General features: G+C 42.6%; 1 protein-coding gene across 2 annotated transcripts in view; it reads right to left on the reverse strand.

Annotated features, from left to right (window-relative positions):
- Positions 1-6,806: 6,806 nt before the first annotated feature.
- YBX3 (Y-box binding protein 3) overlaps positions 6,807-21,233 on the reverse strand; it is a 44,792-nt gene continuing 30,365 nt past the window's right edge. Inside the window, exons 6-9 of one of the 2 annotated variants that reach the window (XM_077455395.1) lie at positions 19,256-19,350; positions 18,982-19,159; positions 15,852-15,936; positions 6,807-7,404 (exon numbers count right to left, since the gene is read on the reverse strand). In XM_077455395.1, coding sequence (XP_077311521.1) covers positions 15,877-15,936; positions 18,982-19,159; positions 19,256-19,350 — 333 coding nt within the window. In that variant the 3' untranslated portion in view covers positions 6,807-7,404; positions 15,852-15,876. Of the gene's footprint in view, positions 7,405-15,839; positions 15,937-18,981; positions 19,160-19,255; positions 19,351-21,233 lie in introns of both variants that reach the window. The other variant, XM_077455394.1, reaches the window with a different exon arrangement.

Raw genomic sequence — 21,233 nt, forward strand, 5'->3', positions numbered from 1 at the left:
GTTGTTTTGCATGTGCTGGAAATATCATAATCCTTAGTCACAAAGGAGATATGTTGCTAGACTACAGACCTCAAATAACCCAGTATTGTTGTTTCTTAAAGGTAGACATTACATTGGTTATCTGTTAAAGGTTCTGGGTATGCCTATCGTTGTACACAGTTGGTAACAGTCTGGTAACAGTCTTACGTTATGTAGAATTATGGTATGATGCACAATCATTGTAATGTAGATCTACACTATATCATTCTTATTGTTCTCAGTACTGTGTTTCTCTTTTGAACTGAGACACCTTTTGTATTGTTAGTTATTTTCTAACTGTAATTTTTAAAAACTTTTAATAAAAATTACCTGGTTAGAAAAAAAAAAGTACACTCGAGTAAAAGCTGGAAATGTCATTTTCAGATACAAAATAGCATAGCTCCCAGGTAGTACCGTTTTTTATTCAGACACTACTGTAGTATCTAGATTCTATTTATCTGTAATCTGATGATACTGGAATGCATCTACTGGTGTTAATGGAACTAGCACCTACAGTATACACCAAAGCCTATATTTTAATGGCAGTATTAAGATTCTCACAGCTACCAATTAGATGCAAACTTGCCCTGTAAGTTTGAATGTGAGTGGTTATACTGAAAGCAGAAAGTTTATTGGACAGTATTAAAGTGATTGCAAACGGAATTGAGTACGTGTTCAACCACAATGACCCTCCACTACACTTCGCAGTTCTACAAAACCCTCATCGAGCTTCAAAGTCCTTCATACCCGACCTTTCTTGTTAAATGGGAAACCGATCTCGATTCAAAAAATGAATAAAATCTTCCAACTGGCACGTCTCCTCACTAGAATCAAAAATGGCGAAAGTCAACTACAAACTACTTACCAGGTGGCACTACACCCCATCCAAACTGAACCAAATGTTCCCCGCCAGTTCCCCCGTTAAGTTGGAGGAACTGTGGGAACAATGCTACCCAAGCTCACGTCTGGTGGACCTGCCCTGTAAACCGCCCTTTTTGGACCAACATTCTCAATCTGATACATCGGATTACAGGCATTAACCTTCCCAACAACCCATGGACCATCCTCTTCCATGCCACTATGGAGCCCATTGGCATTTACAAACGCTCGCTCATCCCTCACCTGTTAAACACAGCTAAGGCTCTCATACCTACTCTCTGGGGCAAGTCTTTAATCCCATCCATGAAGAAATGGCTGCAAATGGTTGCTAGGTACATCTTATGGAAGACCTCACCCACATTGCCAGAGGAAACACTAAACGCTATACATTAACTTGGGCCCCCTGGATAACATTTACATCCACCCTCTGCTACAAAGATATCATGTCTAAGGTCCCACATGACACCCAATCAACTGTGACAGGTAATCTTTAGCAAACTTTGTGTTTATAGCAATGTGTTCATCTTCTTTTTGATCCTAACATTCTATTTGCTTTATGTAAGTTGACATGCATGCTTGTGATCCATCCTACCCCATCCTCTACCCTTACCCTAATTCCCTCCCTTCTCTTTTCCCCCTTCATACTTGCCTCCTCTCCACCCCCCTTGATCTTTACCTCCCACTCTTCTCTATTGAAACCATTACCAAGTCAAGTACATTTTTTCACCTTGGTTAGCTCAAATGCTCGCATAGATTTATGCCTCTGCATAGGCCAGTTGCTGTAAATTTCTTATCCAACACCTGCATACCCCCAGAGGCCCTTCAGGTCTGGTATGGCGCAGGGGTCCCCCCAAAATCCATACCAGACCCTTATCTGAGCAAGCAACCAAGAAAAGAGGGGGGATGAAGGAGCGCCCCTCACCCTGAAGCCTGTAACATGTAAATCCATCTCACGTCGCCCAACGAGCCGAAAAAAGAAAAAAAAGCCGCAACAGCTCCGCCTCGATGGGAGGCTCCCACCGAGTGATGCTTCTTCTCGATGTCAGCTGTTATATAGCTGAAGGCAGGGCTACCCTAGGATGTAAACGGATGACCCCGTCCCCCTCTGATGCTATGTGACATCAGAGGAAGGCAGGGTCGCCTGTTTAAGTCACCAAATGTCCCGGCCCTCAGCTATATAATAGCTGTCATCGAGAAGAAGCCTCCCATGGAGGAAGAGCTATTGTGGCTTTTTCTTTTTTCGGCTCGTTGGGCGGCGTGAGGTGGATTTACATTGTGGGACATTTTTTTTTTTTATCTTTTAATAAAGTGTCTCCTGTCTTTTTTACTATTTTTGACACATTCTTTGTGAAATGGTAGAGGTACAATGTAACCGTTACCAATTCACATGGGGGGAGGCCAGGACCTGGGGGTCCCCTTCTTAAAGGGGGCTTCCAGATTTCAATAAGCCCCCTACCCACAGACCCCCACACCCACCAGGCAAGGTGTGCCAGGTGCGTGTTTGGATAAGGGTCTGGTATGGGTTTTGGGGGGGACCCCTTACGCCATTTTTTTTACATTTTGGTACAGGGTTCCAAATAATTTTCATACCAGACCTGAAGGGCCTGGTATGGATTTTTGTAAATTTTTGGTTCGGGGTTAATACTCATACCAGACCCGAGTGGACTGGGGGGAACCTATACGTTTTTTTCAATGAGTTTCATCTATATTGTTGAGACCCGACAATTCATTACAGCCGCAATCATTTTTAAATTACATCTTTCCTTTAGAAATGTCACTTTGCTGTGGTACTGTTCTAAACATGAGAAAACTCTGCCACTTTACAGGCATACTATAGACACCCCCCAGGCACAATATTTAACCACTTCAATACCAGGCACTTAAACACCTTCCTGCCCAGACCAATTTTGAGCTTTCAGCGCTGTCGCACTTCGAATGACAATTGCGCGGTCATGCTACACTGTACCCAAATGAAATTTTTATCATTTTTTTCCCACAAATAGAGCTTTCTTTTGGTGGTATTTGATCACCTCTGCGGTTTTTATTTTTTGCTAAACAAATAAAAAAATACCGAAAATTTTGAAAAAAATAAAACGTTTTTTTTGTTTCAGTTTTAAAACTTTGCAAATAAGTAAGTTTTCTCCTTCACTGATGGGCACTGATGGGGTTACACTGATGGGCAATGATAAGGCGGCACTAATGGGCACCCATGAGTTGGCACCAATGAAGTGGCACTGATGAGGTGGCATTGATGGACACTGATATGTGGCACTGATAGGTGGCACTGATGGGCACTGATGGGTGGCACTGATGGGTGAAAGGGTTGGGCACTGATAGGTGGCACAAATTGGCACTGATAGCTGGCACGGATTGGCATGGATGGGCATGGATAGGCGGCACAGGTGGGCATGGGTTAGTCGGCACAGGTGGGCATGGGTAGGCGGCACAGGTGGGCATGGATGGGCACTGATAGGTGGCATGGATGGGCACTGATAGGCGGCACAGATGGGAACTGATAGGTGGCATTGTATTATAATATATTGTACTAATGGATGCCAATCAGTGCCAAACAATAATGCATGCCAATCAGTGATGACCATTGTGGGCACTGATTGGCATCCATTATGGGCACTGATTGGCATCCATTGTGCCACTGACTGGAATCCCTGGTGGTCTAGGGTGGCATACCTTGTCCTGGGCATCCCTGGTGGTCTGGTGGCGTCCCTGGTGGTCCAGTGTGGGCATCCTCGGCGGGGCTGTGCTGATAATCGATCAGCACAGACCCCCCTGTCAGAGGAGCAGCCGATCGGCTCTCCTCTACTCGCGTCTGACAGACGCGAGTGAGGAAAAGCCAATCGCCGGCTTTCCCTATTTACACTGTGATCAGCCGTGATTGGACACGGGTGATCACGTGGTAAAGAGTCTCCGTCGGAGACTCTTTACCGAGATCGTAGTTGCCGGGTGTCAGACTGACACCCCGCAACAACGATCGCCGAAATGCACACCCCCGGGGGCGCGCAGCGGCTCATAATCCTGATCACGTCATATGACGTCCGATCAGGATTATGCAACCACTTTGCCACCGTCAATTTGTTATAGGGCGGGCGGCAAGTGGTTAAAGGAATATTTCATTTTTATTGTTTCACTTTAAGCATTATTAAAATCACTGCTCCCGTACAAAACGTAATTTTTTTAACTTTTTTTTTCATTGATACATGTCCCTTGGGGCAGGACCAAGGTCCCCAAACACTTTTTATGACAATAACTTGCATATGAGCCTTTAAAATTAGCACTTTTGATTTTTCATGTTCGTGTCCCATAGACTTTAACGGTGTTCATTTGTTCATCCAAATTTTTTGCCTGTTCCATTGTTCTGGTGCGAACCGAACCGGGTTATCCTTAGTCAGTGACCAAGTTGTATTTCTTAACTGCATTGGTTGAGTTGATTGTAGGCATATAAGTGCATTTGTTACAAAAAGAATTGAATACTGTGTGTGATACTTTTTTAATCGGCATTACCATCCACATTTTCAGGACAAACTTTCAGGGTGTGTCCCTTTCTTCAAGGTCCAAGCTGCACTAATAAGTTATCGAAGAATGTTAATAAGACAATTTCTACTTCTGTAGGTTAAAGGAGTATACTTCATTCTGCACTTCTGTGACCCATATTCATTGGGCTAAAGCTAGGCCAGACTCTGTAGGGATTCTGACTTTAATGTCAGAATCCACCTGGGTGCCTGACCCACAGCTGGCTCAGCTGCTCAGCATGCATGAGAGCCTGAGCCAGCCACTCCCACCCCTACACAGCCTCTGCTCAGTGAAGATGGAGAACTAAGCAATCAGTGGTCTTTGATCACTCGGTTCTTGGTGTAGAGCTGGCGGGGGACAGATGCAGCATTGGATCAATGTTGTATCCACCTAGGTGAGTATGTATGTTTGTTTTTTCAAAACCCACATTTCTCTTTTAACAGAACAAAACATATATGACATGTAAGGCACTTAAATGGTATTAAACCCAAAAGCAAACATTTATTAGGCACCTTTCACACCAGGGGACCAATCGGGTCCGCCTGTCTGTTTTTCTAGCTCTCTATGGGGTGGCAGATGTCAGTGACACTCCCCAGCATCCAATCCGATCCAGTCTGCTAAAAACAAACAGAAGGGGTTCCCCATCCAGCTGGTGGATCGGTTTGAATGACAATCTGATGGAACGGACATGCAGTCCGTTTCCATCCCACCTCCCCATAGAGAACAGTAAGCTGTTCTCTCTGCTGAGGCACCTCTCCGCTGAGTCCTGCTGAGCAGCCAGATGACGGACCTCTTGTTTTTCAAAAGAACATGTTCTCTAGCAGAATGTATTAATTACAGGGATGAAACAAACCATTTAACATTAGCAGGGGTGCTTACAATTAACTGCTTTTATTTATTCATGTAAAACCTTTATCCAAAAAGAGTTGCTTATAAAGTATTAGCTGGAGCTTGGCATCAATTGTAAATGTACCTAAATCCGCTTGTACTTTTAACACTCCCTACCCCTCAGACTGGTAATGCTGCTGTCCAAAGGTGCCCCCCTATGTGCATTCATCTATAGTGGGGGCACTCTATACAGGAGGCGCTTTAATGGGCAGATCACCAGGTGAAATCTGAGGGAAAAAGCTTAAGAAAAGAAAACAAATGCAGCCACCACAACCAATGATTGACAAGCTGCAATATATTACATTTTTGGCTTTGGGTTTAATACCTCTTTAACATATATATATATATATATATATATATATATATATATATATATATATATATATATATATATATGTATATATATATATATATATATATATATATTTATATATATATAGAGAGAGAGAGAGAGAGAGAGAGAGAGATATTTCAGCTAAGAATTTATCTGTTTGCTACTAGTTCATGCTTTAAACCATGTGGGTTATTTCAAAATGTTTGACTGTAGAGCACATTGCAACCAAGACCTCTTCATGCACATCTTAGGCTGGATTCACACTGTTTGTGGAGCGGCTTGCAGCAGGGGATCCGGGGCATCCCTGTTCTTAGTTTCAGAGGGAAATCAGATCTGAATTTTTGCCTGAATTCAGACCTGAAACAAAGCCAACGATTGATTTTTTTGTTTGGTGATAAATTGCTATCGATTTTATTAGTAACATTTAACTACAAAGAATCTCCTGTGTACCTCTAACTCAGCCTTTCTCAACCTTTTTATGCCGGAGGAACCCTTGAAAACATTTCTGGGGTCTTAGGGAACACCTGCTCAAACCGGTTCCTTGTGGGTGATTGGGAAAAATGCCCCTTTACAGTAGTGGTCAGAATGCCACCCTTACAGATACCGGTAACAAAAAAAATTATTGTTGTTATGTCACTGACTCTAACGATTGGCCTTGACCCTGGAAGTATACCATCAAATGGGAGGTCAATCAGCTAAAGCTCAGAACATCTAGCAACCAATGAAGGAGCACTAGAGAATGGAAACACCTTTGCACACTGGTACTGGCTAGTGTTCCAATGTTTCTCTTCTCCCTCAGTTTCTCTCCCTCACTCAGCTAATGTGACCCCAGTGCTGATGGAGAGGGGTGGGGGAGGGTCAAACAAGGGTACTGTGCAGGTGACAATGTCCTCCCTATGAACTGATGGTGTCATTGGTTGTTAGGACACAGGCAGCTAGAAGGTTGTAATGGTGCACAATGAAAACCTGTGGCTTTTACATAACTATTAGGCAGGCTTGAGCCACCTTGCTGGCCTGTATAGAATTTTTGAGCGGTTTCTAGGCATTTTGTCAAGACACCCCTGAAGACACCGGAAGGCACCCTGGTTAAAAAAAGACTGCTATATAATGTACATTATCATTAGGAAATAAAATTATTAGGCAATAAAACAGGAGCAGATTTTTTTTGTTGTTCCACATCTATTGATTTTATTGCAAAGGCATCGAGGGCTTGTGTTTGACTTGTGCATTAAACAAACATGCCAGTAATGTATCTGTGAACCAAGGTCAGTATATGGCCTATGATGTCATCAGACGTGCAATGGCTAGTTGAGGAGGTTTTTTTGTTTTTTTGTGTTACATTTAACCATTCTTTCCTTTAAGCAAGATTTAAATTTGCTGCAGAAACTGTACTATAGTCATCAATAAAAATTATTTTTTTATGTCTTTATATCATTTCCGAGCAGAAGATGTCTGTATTACGATTTGCTTAAATTACCTAAACAAATTTCAGTAGTAAATGTGTAATAACAGACTATCCTGATATTTCTGGTTATAGTCCACAAAAATGCAGTTGTTTTCAGGCTGTAATGGCAAGTTGAGTATTCCACTGGTAGTACCACTGGGTACAAAGTTTACAGTGTAGAAATCAGCAGCAGGCAAGCTGAGCAGTAAAGTTGAAGTCCATCTCCCTCCTAGGTATTAGGCAATTGCAGAATTTTCAGAATTAGTTTTGGTAAGTGGCCACTTTAAATATTCACATTCCCTCTGCTCACAACCTGCCAAAGAGGAACAAACTCAATGAGTTAAAAAAAAAAAAAAAAACACATCATTGACAACTCATTTACTACATTTTTCTTGTATAAATCGGGCAAATCTACCAGATCTAAAATTTTCAATGCTAGTGGCTAATATAACCTATCATAAAAATGACCACATGAACTAATAAAGGTAGTCATTGTACCTGGGGATGCCACTTGTTCTTTAAACACTTTAGCGCGCACAGCAAATTTTTTTTTATAGTATAAATTATACATATATTTTGCTATTAAATAACATTTCTAATCATATGAAGTTAATAACAAGAGTCCCCCTTTACATCAGAGTTCACAGAGTTCCCCTTTTACATCTGAACCCGCAGAGTCCCCTTTCACTGTAAGGGGGAACTCTGCAGACTCTGATGTAAGGGAGAACTCTGGGGCCTCTAACATAAGGGATGCTCTGGGAACCCTGATTTAAGAGGGAACACTGAGAATTCTGATGTATGGAGAAGACTCTGATGTAAGGTGAAACACGTGGCTTCTGGTGTAAAGGGGAAATCTGATGTAAGGGGTGCTCTGAGAACCCTGATTTGCCTTAGTGTACTTAGTCAGAGGCAGGAGAAAGAAGGGGGAGACTTCAAAAAGGGATGAATGGTGAGCTCACTCACCTCTTGGCAGTCAGGTCCACTCATCCAGATGTATCTGAGGCTGCTGGACTTCACATTTCTGGCCCCAACTTTCCTTTTCTGAGGCACAGCGCTGGGGATTGGAGTGTGGACGGACACAGAGGGGTAGGGGTGTTTGAGGGGGAGGGGGTTGTTAGTGCTGGCTTTGGGCAGTGTGAAAGTGTACAACAGACACTCTCAGCTCAGACAACTGCAGCCAGCAACCCTGCTGGGAAGTCATAGTACAGTCTAAATAATGTGTCCGGGTTTCAGGTAGTCTGAAACCCGGACGCACGTTTCCAAACCCCGAACTGTCCGGTGAATCCTGGACAGGTGGTAACCCTAATTGTACCCATGGCGTTTAATCCCATCCAGGAGGGAATCAATTTCAGCACAAACACAGAACAAGTAGAATACAACTGAACTGTTTGCAAGCAGGCGTCTTGCAGATTCAGCCTAAGCTCTATCTCTGACAATAACATTTCTTAAAAAACATTTGTCGCATTTAATTTTTTTTGTTAAATATAACCCAATACATAATCATTTAATATATTAGGCTTTCTTTTTTTCTAGCAGATGTCTCTCCCTGGGAATAACAGGTGAGGAGATGAATGTTAGTCTATCCTGCTTTTATTCTGGGCTGATACCCAGTGATGTTTCTTGTATCTCTTGACCAGTGCACAGAAGCAAGGCATATACCATAATCCCCTTTCATCCCTCTACTCATTGGGAAGAACTAAAAGTATCTCGCTCAATTACTGGGCCACAAGCAGCACAATACTCATCAACAAGGCCACATGTCTTTGTGGGTATATGATGTGGCTCAAGATGAGAGGGCTTTCAGATGTGGAACAGAAGTACTCAAAGTATCATGTTGTAAATTGTCAGTAATATTTGTGTGTATAATAAAAAATTCCAGACTGCTGCCCTTGCCTGTCAGTGCCACCAGACTGGGTCCTTATTACGCCTGTGCACTTTTGAATTTTTGTTGGCTTAATAGTGTCCTTACAGTAGGATGTCTCTTTGCCCTACTCTTTGTTATTAGCTCTAACGATACAGATGTAGTCAAACACAATTTCAGAAACACCAAAGTATCCCTGAACCCAGCGCTAAATGGATTTTGTAAATCTTATCCCTACAGCTGCTGTTATCTTAAAAAAATATATATAAAACTCAACAAAACACCCCTGTCTGATTAATAAACCAAACAGTAACAGCGCTAAATATTATTTGCAAAATCAATATCAATTATGTATCATCATACATCAAGTTGCATAATAAACGCATAAGATCGCACAAAAAAAATATATATAAAAAAAAAAAACACACTTCAGAAAATAATAAAAAAATCACAGTAAAAAATTAGCACTGTTACTGCTACATATATCACCAGTCCAAACAGATATATTTTCTAACGCATACAGCAATCTCAAATGCGCTGAAAAAGTTCAAATGATCTTATAACAGTAAATAGTATCCATATATATCATTGGGAGAGATAGAGAGAAGCAAAGTCACGCAGAGTGTCCCACAACTTCCCGAAAGTGAGAGTATCCTTTCCTTCTGTTATAAACCATCACCATTCACACCATGTGCAGTATCCCACAGGTGGCCGCTTACCAGAGAGTCTGAGGTGAGTTGTCTTTGGATTGTACCAAGTCAGGATAATCATTAGCCATCAGAAGAGCATTGCAGAGCCCAGAGGGTGACATGTCCCTCCTGTCCTGAATATAACCTGCTCTGTCACCTGCCATGGGCCACTATTAATCCTTCAAGGGACAGAAGATTCAGGAAGCAGCTCCAGCTTCTGACACTAATGAGACCATTGGGAGTATTACAAGAGTGGAGTGCTGATATAAAGCAATGAGACATCCTTATTATTTGCCTGATTGCATAGACTCTCTGGTAAGCGGCCACCTGTGGGATACTGCACATGGTGTGAATGGTGATGGTTTATAACACAAGGAAAGGATACTCTCACTTTCGAGAAGTTGTGGGACACTCTGCGTGACTTTGCTTCTCTCTATCTCTCCCATTGATATATATGGACACTGTTTACTGTTATAAGATCATTTGAACTTTTTCAGCGCATTTGAGATTGCTGTATGCGTTAGAAAATATATCTGTTTGGACTGGTGATATATGTAGCAGTAACAGTGCTAATTTTTTACTGTGATTTTTTATTATTTTCTGAAGTGTGTTTTATATATATATATATATATATATATATATATGCTTTTTTTTTGTGCAATCTTATGCGTTTATTATGCAACTTGATGTATGATGATACAAAATTGATCATTTATTTTGCAAATAATATTTAGCGCTGTTACTGTTTGATACAGATGTAGTGATGGTGATGCCCACTCTGCGCCTCATAGCCTCAGCATGCCATGTGAGATTATAAAGTTTGAATTTGTAGGCTAGCCAAATGACGGAGGTTTTATTACATTTGTTGCCACACATTAACACACGTTATTGTGCATGCTAATGTCTCTTGCGTTCAGGAAAACTAATTATTTTAAATGGGCTGCCAACAGACCCCAGAATGTCCAGATTCAAACATGACCCTTTTAAGAGAACACACGGCAATGCACTACTGCACTCTCATGAAATGACACTTAAGCCCCATACACACTATCAGATTTTCTGATGATTTTTTCCTTCAGATTTACCAAAACCACATAATATGAGGTCAAACCTTAGGAGTTTCAATTTGTATGCAATCAGGCAGGCCCTTCTACTACATGGTTTTGGTAAATCTGAAGGAAAAAATCAGCAGAAAATCTGATAGTGTGTATGGGGCTTTTAATTTTTTATGCAGAATTAAGTTACAAAAATAAAAAAGAACAACTTTATCAGTACAGACACACCTGTGCCCATCAATGCAGCCTGACCTGTGCCTATCAATGCAGCCTGACCTGTGCCCATCTATGCAGCGTGACCAGTGCCTATTAATGCAGTGTGACCAGTGCCCATCAATGCAGCGTGACTAGTGCCCACCAATGCAGCCTCATCTGTGCTCATCATTGCATCCTCACCTGTGCCCATCATTGCAGCGTGACCGGTGCCCACCAATGCAGCCTCACCTGTGTCCATCACTGCAGCCTCACCTGTGCCCATCATTGCAGTGTGACTTGTGCCCATCATTGCAGTTAGACCAGTAGCCAAATAATGCAACCTCATCTGTGCCCATCATTGCAGCATAACCTGTGCCCATCTTACAGCGTGATCTGTGCCCATCATTGCAACCTCACCTGTGTCCATCATTGCAGCATGACCTGTGCAGAGGAAGAGAGAGGGCGGGCGGATCACAGAGCAGTGATTCACTGCTGTAACAGCTTACATTTGAATTGCCGTCCGCTCGCTGTCACACACAGCCCCATCTCCTGACCCAGCGCCTGTGACAGACAGAACACCAGTCCAATGCTAGGATGTGTTTTTTTATGTCACAAGCACCAGGTCAGAAGGTGGGGCTGTGTGTGACTGCGAGCAGATGGCAATTCAAATGCAATCCCCTCTCTGTGATCCGGCCAGCTCACCTCTTCCTCCACTCTCTCTTCTCCCAGAGGCGATCGCTGGGAGAAAAGCTCCCATTCAACCCTGCCTGCCGGCGGTGGTCACCCCCCTCCCCCTTTCAGAGGCATCGCACGCTCACCAGAAACCATTTTCCACTTTCAAAATGAGAGTAGGCGAGTGGAAAATGTGAGGGCTGTATATATATATATATATATATATATATATATATATATATATATATATTGTATAAGGGGACTAATTATTTTATTAACATGAGGTGGGAGGTCTCCTCTGAGAATGCCTGTGTACTCAGCTGCGGTAATTCACTGCTGCTTAACCATTTTCCCACTGGGCACCTTAAGCCCCCTTCCTAACCAGACCAATTTTCAGCTTTAAAGCGGTGTTCTGCTTAAAATTTTTTTTAAAAGTCAGCAGCTAAAAATACTGCAGCTGCTGACTTTTAATAATCAGACACTTACCTGTCCCAGGGTCCAGCGATGTGGGGGATCGAAGCCCCGCGTGTCTCTCCCTCCACTCGGCGGCGCTGCCATTGTAACTGTGGATGCCTGGCTGTGGCTTCACAGACGTGTCCCAGATGATTGACAAGAGGGAGGGGGCAGAGCTGATCTCCCTTCCTGCGCTGAGGGAAGTGACATCAAGAACTCAGGCGCTGAAGGAAGAAGACTATGAGGGACCCCCTAGCAACAGGCATTTAGAGGTGAGTAATTTATGCACATAAATTACATTTTTTTTTAGGGTGGAACTCCACTTTAAGTGCTCTCACATTTTGAATGACAATTACTCAGTCATGCTACATTGTACCTATATTATTTTTTTTTTCACAAAATACAGCTTTCTTTTGGTGGTATTTGATCACCACTGGGTTTTTTATTTTGTGCACTATAAAGGAAAAAAGACCAAAAATTTTGTAAAAAAATAAAAAATGCATTTATCTTCTTTTCAGTTAGTAATTAGTAATTTTTCTTCACATCAAATGTTGCCTAAAATTTGTACTGATACATATCTTAAAAATAACACAAATGTGAAAGTTATAGAGTTTACAAGCTATGGTGCCAATCTCTGAAAATTGATCACACCTGATGCACTGATGGTCTCATTTCTTGAGACACTAACAAGTCAGGAAAGTACAAATACCCCCCAAATGACCCCTTTTTGGAAAGTAGACATTCCAAGGTATTTAGTATAAGGCATGGTTTGTTTTTTGAAGTTGTAATTTTTTCCCACAATTCTTTGCAAAATTAAGATTTGTTTTTTCTTTTCACAAAATGGTCATCACACCACAAATTACACCCAAAAATACATTCCACGACTCCTCCTGAGTATGGAGATACCACATGTGTGAGCCTTTTACACAGCCAGGCCACATACACAGGCCCAACATGCAGGTGTTCTAGGAGCATAAATGACACATCTAATTTGACTACCTATTACACTTTTGTGAGACACTGATGGGCACTGTAGTGGCACTGATGGGCACTGTAGCGGGATGGATGTGGCATGGATGAGAACTGAGGTGGCATGAATATGGCATGGATACCACATGTGTGAGACTTTTTCATGGCCTGGCCACACAGAGAGGCTCAGCATGCAGGGAGCACAATCAGGAGTTCCAGGGACATAAATTATACATTTAAAGTGGGATTCCGCTCTTTTTTTATTTTTTTCTTACCTGTCTCACTGGTGGGTGAGTGCTAGCTTCGATTGGCATCCACGTCCGGCGTTTATTTGACCCCCGGCACGACGAATCTTTTCTTCAGGATGACTTATAAAAACCTACTCTGGCATTTTCCATTTTAACTGTGGGCGTCTGAAGCCCACAGGCATTTACTTCCTGGTATATGATGACGTCTGGCTCCCAGCATGCTCCGCTCCATCTTGCACATGCTCAGTGAGAGCAGTGACAAGGAAAGAAAAACTCCAGGAAGTTCCCGCCCCGTTGTCAAGGCAACGAAAACCACACAGCACAGAGAACAAAGAATGAATGAAAACGAACCCACAGAAGCAATCACTTGTTTGCTTGCTACCTCGTGTGTAATGGCAGATACAGCTGCCTGCCCACTTTAAAAATGGCAAATTCGTACACGCCCTCGTCACGTGACCGGCGTCCGAACGAAATCTCGCGAGATTTCGCAATTTCAATGTCCCCCATGGATTCTTGGGAAATTTCCCAGGGACCATTGCGAGGACGATAGCCACCCCTACTCCCACGGGAGGAGAACCCGGAAGTCAGCTGAAACATCAGAAATAAAAGGTAAGTAAATAATATTTTTTTTTTTCAGGGTTCGTTTAGGTAAGTATGCTAACTGTTGATTTTAATAACATGAACTTTCATTTTTAGGTACCAAACCACTTTAATTTCTTGACTCCCTCTTAAACTTTTGAAGGCCCTTGAGCCTTTTTTTTACACAAAGTTGTCCATGTATAAGATATTTCTAACACATGTAAATAGTAAAAATTACACCCCAAAACACATTCTACTACTCCTCCTGAGTATGGCGATACCACATGTGTGAGCCTTTTACACAACCAGGCCACATACACAGCAGGCCCAACATGCAGGGAGGGAGCCCCATCAGGCGTTCTAGGAGCATAAATGACACATCTAATTTGATTACCTATTACACTTTTGTGAAACACTGAAGGGCACTGTAGTGGCACTGAAGGGCACTGTAGCGGGAGGGATGTGGCATGGATGAGAACTGAGGTGGCATGGATGAGTACTGATGTTTCATGAATGTGGCATGGATGAGTACTTATGTGGCATGATTGAGCCATGGATGAGTATGGATGGGCATGGATGAGCTATGGATGGGCACAGATAAGCCATATATGAGCATGAATGGGCACAGATGAGCCATGGATAGGCATGGATGAGCCAGGGATGAGCATGGATGGGGATGGATGAGCCTGGATGGGCATGAATGAGCATGGCTGGGCATGTCTGGGCATGGATGAGCATGGATGGGCAAGGATGAGCATGGGTGGGCATGGCCAGGCATGAATGAGCATGGTTGGGCATGGTTGAGCATGGATTGGCATTGATATGCTTAGCTGGACATGGATGAGCATGGCTGAGCATGGCTGAGCATGGCCGGGCATGGATGAGCATGGATAAGCATGGCTGGGCATGAATGAGCATGGATGAGCATGGCTGAGCAAGGATGAGCATGGCTGGGCATAGCTGAGCATGGATGAGCATGGTTGGGCAAGGCTGGACATGGGTGAGCATGGATGGGCAAGGATGGGCAAAGATCAGCGCTGTGGGCACTTTAGATCCAGCCCACAGCGCTGCTGCACCCGGCTCCTTCCTCTCCTTGCACACTGTACCGATCCATGTGAGGAGAGGGGAGGAGCTGAACTGGACATGCTCAGGTCCATTGACAACTGATCGCTCCATGATTGGATGGGGCGATCGTGTGGTAAAGGTCCGCTGTCATTGGCCCTTCACCCTGTTCTGTGATGCACCGGGTCCGGAAGACCCAACAGTCACGGACCGCATGGGCCGCATGGCAGAGTGATTCTGGGAAGACGCCATATGACAGCCTCCCAGAGTTATCCAACCGCACTGTAGCTGTCATTCGGCTATGGCCCGGTCGGCAACTGGTTAATAAACGGACACCAGAGTGTTTCACAGATTTTTTTGGTACTGCAATCTCGCTATGTCTTTTGAGATTACAGAACCTTGAGGTGTTCACCACAGTTCTAAGTGTTTGTAGATCGCTTCACTCCTGAAAAGGAGAAGCGGTCTACACCGATTCATAAACCGGCACTCAGAGGAGAGCGATCTCCTCTGAGAATGGTGGAGAACTCAGCATCGGTTATTTTCCGCTGCTTGAAAAACAAACACCTATCTCATAAATTTGAGTTTTAAAAGCCTCCTACTTGATGCACAAAATTATGACAGAGACCTAAGTTTTTTGGACTTTGGTGTCATTAATTACACTTCAGAAGGAGTAGTTAAAATTTGTGCCAGGAAAGAAAAGCAAAAGAAATCCAATGGGCCAACCAAGCCCACTAACATCTTCTGGCAGCGGACATATCAGTTTTTCTTTTAAGGATTTCACCATAGACAGCATAATTTACCTCTATAAATCTGGTATGAGTTTTAGCTTGTACTGAGTGCAGGTGATTAACAGTAAAATGACAGTCTGGTCTTCATGTTTAATGAAATCTGATATATTTCCTAATCCCTGGCATGACTTGGCTGGAGGCACAGAAGCAACTGCACATATTGTAACTGTAACTGACCTTCTCACTTACATGATGGCCGATGGAGCCACTCGGGTTACACAGCATTGCTTTTCTCAACAACTGGCACAGGTTTCTCGGCTGTGCTTTCAGCCGGCTACACAGCAAACAGAAAACAGTGTTATAGTAACGTCCTAAATGGACAGCTCAATAATGTCTATGGCAATAAAGTAACAACATTCACAAGATAACAGGTGCACATATTGAAGCTTTAATGCAGAAATCACTCACTCTATATGCCAATATTATAATTATTACAACCTCCCATCCTGTCATCATTATGAGTACAATTTCTAAAGTGCTCAGGATTTTGTTTTATAAAATATTTGCATCTACAGGTTTATGTAATGTTTTAAGGGCAAGGATAATACGCACTACATGGTAATTCATAGTAAATAATCCTATTTCACTTTTAGAGTAGTCAACAATGGGTTACTCCATGGTAAAATAAAACTGTTTTCATTATGATTAAATAGGCATTCTTGTAAGTATAAAATTATGCATCATATATTCAGAGTTGGGATTTAGCATAAGGCCAGATTGGAGAACCTAAATCTATCACCGCTAACGTTTTTACGCGTACTAGGCTCCAATCGCACGTGTGAATGGGGCAGTTTACGATTTGATGAGCTATCAGCCTCCCATTGCTTTCAGTGGTGTTTCTGCCTGCAGCTTACTGCCGGGCTGTCCACATCTGATTGCACACAGCCCCATTCGTAAGTTTGAATGGAATTGCTTCTAGCATACTTATTTGTTAGGCTGTTTTGACCAAGGAAAGCTGTAGCGCTTTTTGGTAGTGTGGGAGCTTGCCCATTTTCGCCAGCCCCCTTACATTTGTATTTGTCTGTCACAATGAAGGGCTGCGTTATTGACTAATGGGGAAGAACAAATGTGTCTGGGTTCAGTCTGCAGGGAATTCAACAAACTCAGAGAGAAGTGCAAAAATTCTTAGCCCTTGTACACACAGTCGGACATACCGACAACAAAATCCGTTGGATTTTGTCCGAAACTTGTGTTGCATGCACACAGTCGGACAAAGTTGTCGGAAAATCCGATTGTACGTAACGTGATGATGTAATTTCGTTAGGACGGGACTACGTTCAGGCTAGTAGCCAATAGCTTTGGTCTAGGAATTTGATCTGAGTATGCGTGGCACTTTGTCCGATCGGAATTCTCTACACACAATCGGACAAAGTCCGATCGGATCATGTTGTCAGAAAGTTTTATAGCCCAGCTTTAAAACTTTGTCCGTCGGATATTCCGACGGAAACAGTCGGATTATCCGATAACACGGTCCGATCGGACATTTTCCGTCGGAATGTCCGACCGTGTGTACAAGGGCTTATTGTAACTTTGAACCCCAGTGAAGTCTGTGAGTGGCAAATCATGATTATGAATTCTGCCCATTTTCAGGGCTAATATGTAAGGGATTGTCCAAAATGGGCATTGGCGGAGCTGGGCGTGTAGGAGACATGTACATATGTAAAATACATTTTTTTTTTTTTTATATTTTAGCAGCATTAGCCCCTGTACACACGGTCGGAGATTTCAACAACCAAATCCGTCGGATTTTGTCCGTCGGATCTTGTCCGAAACTGTTGCATACACACGGTCGGACTAAGTTGTCGAAAAATCCGATCATTCAGAACGTGATGACGTAATTTCGTTACAATGGGACTACGTTCAGGCTAGTAGCCAATAGCTTTGATGTAGGAATTTGATCTGAGCATGCGTGGCACTTGGTCCGATCAAAATTCTCTACACATGATCGGAGTATGTCCGATCGAACCAGTTGGTCGGGAAATATTTCCAACATGTTGGAAAATTGGGTCCGACGGATATTCCGACGGAATCAGTCCAATGCATACCACACACAGTCAGATTATCCGACAACACGGTCCGATAGGACACATTCCGATGGATTCTCCGACCATGTGTACAAGGGCTTTAGAGGGAGAAGATGAGGCAGATTTGAAAGAAACATTAGAGTATTTTTTTTTATAGATAATAGCCGCAAATATTGTACAGTGGATGGATGGTATTTAAGCAGCTTGGTTTGGGAGCAATGAAACAGGTAGATATGAGACAGGTTTTATGTTGAAATTAATATTATAGTGTATATTTTTACAGAAAATATTAACAAAAAATGTACAGTGCCTGGACAGTGCCACTCTAAATGGCAGCAGGTTTTAGTTGCCTTCTTGAGACAACCACCCACACGTCTGGCATTCTGAGTGCCACGTTTTCCAAGCTCTTTGCACTGCAACCCATCCCATAAAATGTAATAGGGATTTTTTGGCCTGGGTGGCCTCAGAGTGGGAGATTATTAGCCACAATTTTCTTTTTCTTTTTTGTTTTATATATGCCTTTTTTCTTTATTATCTGGCCAAGTTGTGTGCACTTCAAACCCTTCTACATAATTTAGTAGAAAGTAACTCTTTTCTTCCTGCTCAAGGGCACATAGCAAACAATATATATTACAGTGCTGCTAATATGTTCTCGAAGAACAGGCAGCAGGAAAAATTAAGCATACAATTCTACTACCATAAGCTGACCGACTTTTCCAAAATCAGGGTTTTTGTGGAAATAAATTAAATTTAGTTTCCTTTGCCAAGAGTTTTGTTTTCATGGCTTTGGTAAGGTACATTTGTTGCTGACACAGGCAAAGCTGCTCTTTGCTCGCAGCATGTCACCCCAAAATGGTGGTATAAAGTTAGGTGCACCATAGCACCACATGTACATGGAGGTAGTAGTTTATTCTAAAATTGTATGTAGAGATTTTTTTTTTTTAAATAATATTGTTATAATATTTGATAATATAATTTTTTATTTTTTTTTGGTGGTAGTACCAGCTTGCCGCCCTCAGACATATCACATTACCTCAGAGAGTTTCCCAAGAAAGTAAACTTTCAATGAACTCATACAATGTCACCCAGTAAACTAAAACTACCTGTAGGTATAAGTCGGCAGTATCCTAGTTTGCAGGTTTTTAGTTTCACTGAATGGCTGTTTTCTTTCTATGGGTACCACTGGTCTAATATACATTATTATTAAATATAATTAAAAATATAACTGAAGGTTTTCCACAGGGTTAACTTTATCAGACAATAAATAGAAGAAAATTTTAGAGTTCTTTACAGACCTTTGTTGTTTCCTTGCCCCCCTGTGTTGGAGCATTTGCCTGATTAGGGCGACGACGATAATTGTATGGTCTTCTGAAACCACGACGGTTCTGTTGTTCTAGAGCTCCTGTCTCAAGTTGATTTTCTTTATTTTCATTTTCTCCAGTAGGTAGAGAAGATCTGGGTTGAGACACGGGTCTGTGGCAAATATACAATAATGTTGGTTGTAGTATAGATCTTAATCAGGTCTTAATCAGAAGACCCAGAACATTATTTCATATGGGACAGACTTACCGGCGATACCTTCCTCGGTAGTTGGAAGGTTGGCGAACTGGTTGCTGGGGTTGAGCTGCTTCAGGAGCATCATCTTTTATTTCTCCATCTCCTCCCTGAATTAGGTAGAGATATCCTAGTGAGCAATTGTGGACTATGGTATACATTAAGTCTAGTTCAAGCTATAATATGTTGGTCAACAATAATCCGCTTCATTCATTATTTGTCTTAAAGAAAATCATAGCAAGAATCCTAATATTCAAACTAAAGTTATTACAATCGTGCAGGAATTTTATGCTCACCCCCACCATATTTTGCTTAATATAATCTGTTAAAGCTTGACTCTTGCTTTGAAGAATAAGAGGTGAAAGGTCGCCTGAGGTCTAAGCCCTTGTACACACGGTCGGACATTCCGACCCCAAAATCCGTCAGATAAATTCCAACGGATTTAGTCCAGGAAGTGGTGTTGCATACACACGGTCGGACAAAGTTGTCGGAATTTCCGGTCGACAAGAACGCGCTGGAGTAAACCGCGTACGACGGGACTAGAAAAAGGAAGTTCAGCACCATGTGCGGCACCCTTTGGGCTCCTTTTGCTGATCTCGTGTTTATCGCGTGTTAGTAGAAGTTTGGTTAGAGACGATTCGCGCTTTTCAGATTTGTGCTTCAGATCGTTACTGCTCTTCAGTTTGTACTTGTTGGTGCATATCTGATTATCAGTGCATGTAGTCAGGTCGCATTTGTTGGTCATTGCGGACTATATCTTGGTATAGTACGCTTTGATTTGCAGTGCTTATTGTCCGCTCGTTTCTGGTTTTCAGTTCGTTCTTTCAGGCCTTGCTGTTTATTGGTGCTTTCTGTTAGTCCGTTCTGACCAGCCGACCGCTTTGAAGCCATGTTTCATGTACGTACTTGTCATAGAGTTCGTGCTGTGCAGGGGCTTGGTGTTGGGCTTTTAGCTTTGACACAAGCCCAGTCCATGAACAGGGAGAGGAGGAGTTCATGGACCAAGAATTGGTTGCTCCAGCATGACCAATTCTCGCACATGCCTTTGCTTTGTGAGATTCGGGAGAATAATCCTGATGATTTCAGGAAATATCTCCATATGACGGACCCCGTTTTTCACCGTCTGCTGGCTTTGCTGTCCCCTTATATCAGCAGGCAGGATACCTGCATGCGGCAAGCCATCACTCCGAAGCAGATGCTCATCGCCACGTTGCGGTACTTGGCGACAGGGAGAAAGTCTTCAGGACCTGAAGTTCTCAGCAGGCATCTCCCCCAGGCTCCGGGAATCATTATCTCAGAGACCTGTTCTGCCATCATACAGGTCCTGCAGAAGGACTATATTAAGGTAAGTTTTCTCCTTTAACATCACATTCTATGTATTTAATGTTTGCTAATGTATTGTATTTCTTTCCTCATTCCCTAATTACCATGATTGCAATATGCTCACCAGAGGATCTTTAATTTGTGGCTGGCCAGAGCCAGAAGAGTAGTGGAGAACACTTTCGGGATAATGGCCAGCCAGTTCCGTCTATTTTTGACTCCAATCCACATGGCGGAATATAAACTCAATCATATTGTGCTTTCGTACTGCATTCTGCACAATTTTTTGAAGAAACACAACTATGTGGCCTCAGTTGGGCCTGATGCAGACTTACCTGAAAATGCCAACTTGATGGTCCTTGAAGCTGGTCATCCTGGCTTGCCCCCCCAAAGCGCCCACGAGGTCAGAACAAGATATGTGGAGTACTTTGTGGGTAGGGGGGCCATTGATATGCCAGACAATGTCTGAGAGGCATTTTTTTAATACATTTTTCTTTGAAACTCCAATAATCTTTGTTTTCATTTACTGCTTGGCCTTGTTTTAGGTGTCTCCTAGTTTTTTTTGTGTTTTTTGGGCCTTTTTCTACAACAGTGCAAACCCACTGTTGCGAGTGGCGAGATGAGGTGACAGTCTTTTCTTCAGATAATCTTATTATGTTGTGGGTCTGCTACA

The sequence above is a fragment of the Lithobates pipiens genome, unplaced genomic scaffold (assembly GCF_037356315.1).
Source record: "Lithobates pipiens isolate NorthernLeopardFrog02 unplaced genomic scaffold, aLitPip1_a1.2 Scaffold_25, whole genome shotgun sequence".
NCBI lineage: Eukaryota > Metazoa > Chordata > Amphibia > Anura > Ranidae > Lithobates > Lithobates pipiens.